This window comes from Oreochromis aureus, linkage group 2 (assembly GCF_013358895.1).
Source record: "Oreochromis aureus strain Israel breed Guangdong linkage group 2, ZZ_aureus, whole genome shotgun sequence".
Lineage (NCBI taxonomy): Eukaryota > Metazoa > Chordata > Actinopteri > Cichliformes > Cichlidae > Oreochromis > Oreochromis aureus.
In genome coordinates, this window is record NC_052943.1 from 10,261,219 (window position 1) to 10,266,842 (window position 5,624).

The 5,624-nt window shown below is 40.9% G+C and overlaps 1 protein-coding gene across 1 annotated transcript; it reads right to left on the minus strand.

Annotated features, from left to right (window-relative positions):
- Positions 1–1,298: 1,298 nt before the first annotated feature.
- Positions 1,299–5,210, minus strand: rack1 (receptor for activated C kinase 1). Its single transcript, XM_031751016.2, has 8 exons — positions 4,996–5,210; positions 4,350–4,521; positions 3,131–3,278; positions 2,663–2,758; positions 2,375–2,485; positions 1,972–2,112; positions 1,637–1,747; positions 1,299–1,411 (listed from the first exon to the last, which is right to left on the minus strand). Exons 1-8 carry the CDS (start codon positions 5,102–5,104, stop codon positions 1,346–1,348), a joined length of 954 nt encoding a protein of 317 aa, XP_031606876.1. The 5' UTR covers positions 5,105–5,210; the 3' UTR covers positions 1,299–1,345.
- Between the last annotated feature and the right edge of the window lie 414 nt (positions 5,211–5,624).

Consider the following 5,624-nt stretch of genomic DNA (forward strand, 5'->3'; position numbering starts at 1 on the left):
ACAATTCTTACGATGTACAAACTCGCGAAATCAAAGGTTCAATAAATATTTGTCCCCCTTCCTCAAACAAGTATCAGTTTCTCTTAAATCTATTTAGTTATATAAAATCTTGCCAAATATATCAGGGTATATTAATAAACATGATGTGGGACATTATGTTATACCTCAGTGAAGAAACCTTTTCGTGGATATCTGTACTTGCATGCCCCCTTCTTGCGTGGCAATAACTATTAACAGTGTTATTCCAGCAGCAGATCTGATAATCAGACTTGTTTTCGTGACTCGCATGGATTTTGCAAACCAAAGTAATTTGAATATGGAGGACTGTCACATTGTGGTACACAGTATAATAAGGGGGCACCTTAGCACCCTGGTTGAACTGCCAGGATGACAGCGAAAATACTTTAAAGCAACACTTAAATATTACTAAAGTAGACATTAATGCTTTACAAAGGCCATTTAATTGACCATTTCAGGCCTTTTACTGCACATATTTAAAGTTGAGCCTCTTTGTATACAGATCACATCAAACCTCCATACTCTGCAGCATTGCTGCTCTGTGACCTGCTTCTCTCTCTTGACTCAGCGAGTAGGAGCAGTAGACCTGACCCTTGATATATTCGAAATCTTATTCATAAAACAGATATAGAGATAAGAGGCTTTTATCATTCAGGGAGCATCTGTAACATGATCTGAAAAGTAACCATTAACTAAAGATATCAGACAATTGAGTAAAAGATCTGAGATCCACAAACTTGCACTTAAATATTGTACTAGATCTCATTTGCTTCCTTCTTAAATCAGACTAATACAATTAACTTTTCAAGGGATTGCACAGGTCAGCACCCTCGTACCTTTTTGATCTTTTCAACTGGTAAATTCCTTCAAGATCAGTGATGTCTGGGGACCAAATGCTCCTAGCTGTCCAAAGGTCCAGATTAAAGCACAGAGGAGATTGGCCTTTGCTGTGACTGCTCCTGAAATGTGCAACAAACTCCCTCTTCACATCAGGACCTCCCCAACATCAGACACTTACATAATCCGTTTAAAAACCTACTTTTCTTCCTTGGCTTTTAAACCAGAATCAGTTCTATTTTGTTTTATTTCTTACTCAAATTTTCTCATTTTATGCTTCTTTTCTTAAATTTTGTCTATTTTATCTCTTTTGATCATTTTAAATGTACAGCCCTTTGATCAACAGTTGGTGTTTTAAATGTGCTATATGAATAAATTTGACTTTAACCAACTTATATGAGAACCACCAATATTATACAATGTTCAGAGCAAGACGGGACACATTCTTTCCAAACAGTCTTTTATTTAAAGTTGCTTCAACGAGGATTTCTTATCGCGTTCCAATGGTGACCTGCCACACTCTGATCAGGTTGTCAGTGTAGCCAGCAAACAGGGTCTGTAAAGAAATGGAGAACACAAAGTCAACGCTCATCAACCAATTTCTGCCGTTTTATAGTCCGATCATATTCAGATAACGGTTTTTAGTGCCCCTCATATTTGCAGGACTGTCACCAGTAGACATCAGAGGTAAAAGTGAATGGGAATAATCACTGGGGATAAAACACTAAAAGCACCTCTTCTGATAGTGAGATATGCTTAATAAGTGTTTTTTTTTTTTTACCTGTCCATCAGCAGACCATGCCAGGGAAGTACACTGTGGGGGTTCGGCCTTGCTGTTTGTGCTGATCACTTCCTGTCTCAGCTCGTCCACAATGATCTTGCCCTCCAGATCCTACATGAAAAGAAGAGCCAAGAGGTGGTGTGATTAATAACAGGTATAAAAGAGTGACTGAAGTTGAGCACCAAAATTTATTATTAAACTAACAAACGAAGTTAGAGCTCAGAAACAGCCTCTGGTTTTCATCATAGAATACAGCTGGCATGTTAGGTTACATCACTGCCCTTTACAACTTCAATTTTTAACACACAGACTGATACCAGAGTGTGAAGCCTTACCCAGATCTTAATGCTGGGTCCAGTGGCGGCACAGAGCCAGTAACGGTTGGGGCTGAAGCAAAGGGCGTTGATCACATCACCGCTGTCCAGGGTGTAGAGGTGCTTGCCTTCATTCAGGTCCCAAAGCATGGCCTGGCCATCCTAATGTGGAAGACAGAAGACGTCCTTCAGTTCAAACATCTTTGTGTAACATTTAAAGCAAACAGTCACTTTTAAAAATCTTCAGCACTAATGATGATCTCTTTAAGGTGCAGGAATCACTCAGTAACAGCCTCTGGTGTCATCAATATTAAAACAGATGCATGTAAAGAATACATCATTGTTGAAACCTGCAGGCTTTAATTTACTCCTATTAAGTGGAGTAAAAATGATGAAAAAGACATTCAGTTAAACTCTGCCTTACCTTTCCACCAGATGCACACAGGGAGCCATCAGGAGAAACGGTCACTGTGTTCAGGTAGCCAGTGTGACCAATGTGGTTGGTCTTCAGCTTGCAGTTGGCCAGGTTCCACACCTATGAGCAAGGGGCACATTATGTTAGGCCTGCACTGATTTAAGCGCCGTCGTGTCAGCCTATCTGAGCTTTGCTCTCATAAATAATTCTCATCACTGAGTTCAGTTAAGCCATGCGAAAAGGTTTTAAATCACTGAGCAAACCACACAAGACCAAGTTTCCACAAAGGTAACATACCTTAACCATCTTGTCCCAGCCACAGGAGACGATGATGGGGTTGCTGCTGTTGGGGGAGAAGCGAACACAAGACACCCACTCAGTGTGGCCCTCATCCTGCAAAATAAAGAGCTTTGTGAATTCTCAAAGCCAGATTATCAGTTATGCTGGTATTAAAAGCGTCACGTGATGCTATTTGGTTTGTGCCCTCATCAATAGTTCTCATCAACGAGATCAGGTAATACATGCAAAATTTGTAATAATCATCGAGCGGACAAACCACATAACACCAAGTTTTATCATCTGCCAGATCATTTTATCACAATCAGGCAAACAAGGTGGGGAAAATGTAGATGTCAACAATAAAGTGCCATCTAGTTGCTTTACATTAAAGCTAGCATCTTTAACTGTTAAGTGTCTCATTCAAAATAATATTAAGGCATTAAGAACTGGCTGATAGCTGCAGGAGAGCATTAGATAGAAGTTCACCTGGATGGTGTACTTGCAGACTCCAAGAGTGTTCCACAGCTTGATGGTCTTGTCCCGGGAGCCAGACACAATCTGGCGGTTATCAGCAGAGAAAGCCACGCTCAAAACATCCTTTGTGTGTCCAACGAATCGGCGGGTGGTGAGACCACTAGGAAGAAAAATATGCAGACATTTCAGATCAACTAAATTACTGCACACCTTAGCATAACCAATCAACACATGTCTGCTGCCACTGCATCCAAACACTATTGATGAGTCCAAGGCCTAGACATTAATTTAAGAGCCAGAAAAAAATTACTACACCAGTTTTTCTTGTGTCTTTGTTTTACAATGCAAACACTGACACTGAAAAAAATGAATAAAAAATACAACTCAAGATTTTAAAGCTGCAGCAAAACTGGACCCTTGGCACATTTATTACCATCACTGTTTTCAGCATAGATCTTGGGCAGTGAAATATTGTGCACACCCAAAAGCCAGCTATTTGAGGCCATTCAAGAAACACTAATGTTTCTGCTCAACTAAGTTTTCAGTGATAAAAGAAATGAAAAATCAAGGAAAACAACGGCCAGAGGTGAAGAAAAGGACAAACTATGTGGTTTGGGTTCATAAGTAGTCTGTGAAATCACTAATGAATACAGCTACACTTACAGTTTCTTCTATACTACTTGTCCTTAATCTGTTAAGCAAAAAACACCTCTTGTTTTCTGACTATGCTCCCACACAGGAACAAAATCAGCTACATTATGTTCAAACTTCCATTTCCCCTCGATTTTGTGAGTCCAGTGTGCAAAGACAGTAACAGCAGCTCATGGATGTGTGATTTTCTGAGCTCATACTAAGGGTAGAGGACAGGTGATGGGTTTGACAGAACCTGTGCCTGTCTGAGCACAGACCTTCTCCCCATTACCTTCGTGGTGGTTCTGTCTACGTGAGGTTGATCAGACTGCGTAAAAGTCAGTGTGACCTGATCTAGACAACTTAGGCTTTGTTGGTATCAGACCTCATCTACTGATGGTATAGAGAACAATTTGATATCCTGAAACTAAGAAAACACTTAATTCGTAAGACTATTTCTGGCATATAACAGATCCGAGAAACTAGCACAAGCCCTCTTCAAACTCAAGTGATTCTTAAAAATGAAATATCATTTAGAAGACTTGGCTTTTCACCTGTACTTCTAAACATCTGCCCAGGGGTAAAGACTCCCTGCACTTACGTGGTGAGATCCCACAGGCGGAGGGTCCCGTCCCAGGCTCCGGACAGGGCAAACTGTCCATCAGAGGAGATCACAACATCACTCACAAAGTGAGAGTGACCCTTCAGGGAGCGCTGGGGGATACCGTAGTTGGTTTCATCACGGGTCAGTTTCCACATGATGATGGACTTGTCTGAAAAAAAAAAAAGCAACACGTTTTCATGTCTCAACGTCCAATATTCATTCAGGAAATGAATAATTTAAGCATCAGCATGCATCTAATGCTAGCACTACATGCACACCTGTTAAACTTCGGATCCACGGGCTCAGTATACTAAGGTTAGTTGGGTTTTGATGCTAAATAATTAGATTTATTCAGGTAACTAAACGTGGTATAACCCTCCTCCTACAAGTATGGACATCACCGGGTCTGTTACAGATGACGACAGATAGCGCTAGCGAGCTTAGCTAACCTCCTTCTTTCCAGCTAGTTAGGACCTTTTTAATGTAAAAGTTGGAGTCCTCTTTATCTAATATTACGTGGTTACTCATGTTTTATCTGCTCCTTTCACACCAGTTTAAGTATTTGCCCCACACTACAGCGGCAGCAGCTACCTTAACAATGCTATCTGAGCCATGTTGGCGCAACCGGCGGGGGAAGCCTCACCTCGGGACGCCGACAGGATCATATCGGGGTACTGGGGCGTAGTGGCGATCTGGGTGACCCATCCACTGTGCCCCTTCAGGGTCCCCCTCACTGTCATCTGCTCGGTCATTTTGGCGAGGTTCGGTGGTGCCTTTTGCAAGGATGGATTCGGATTTTTCAGAGGTCCGGGAAAACCTAGGTCCTCATCGCATCTAGGCACAGAGGAAAAGGAAGTTCAGACCCGGATGCAAAAACTAAGAGGGGGTGAGAGGCCCGCGGAGGATTCTGGGATATGTGAACTTCAGCCCATTACACAGCGACATGTGTAAAAAGAAACGAAAAGAAAACCTCTATCTAGTATGTGCTACGGATGATTTTAAATTCATGCTCTCTTTGTACTTTGTCATATTTAGCAAAAGTTTTGATAAAAATGGTCCTCAAAAAGCCTCGAAAACAAACAAACATGTAATACAATAATCATAAAAATGTATCAAGGTACGTTTTCCATCATCATCATCATCATCATCATAATAATAATAATAAATCAATAAAACACAAAATGCAGACATTGTCATTTTTGTTAATGCTCTCTACCCAAATAGAAATTGAGCTTAATTCATGTAACTTCTAATACTTGTATTTACGTACCA

Excerpts from the sequence above, each read along its gene's own strand:
- rack1 (XM_031751016.2), bottom strand. The coding sequence starts at position 5,104 with ATGACCGAGCAGATGACAGTGAGGGGGACCCTGAAGGGGCACAGTGGA. Across the intron at positions 4,522-4,995 it reads GATCCTGTCGGCGTCCCGAG|ACAAGTCCATCATCATGTGG; the intron begins GTGAGGCTTCCC and ends TTTTTTTTTCAG. Across the intron at positions 2,113-2,374 it reads TGTGTGCATCTGGTGGAAAG|GATGGCCAGGCCATGCTTTG; the intron begins GTAAGGCAGAGT and ends CTTCCACATTAG.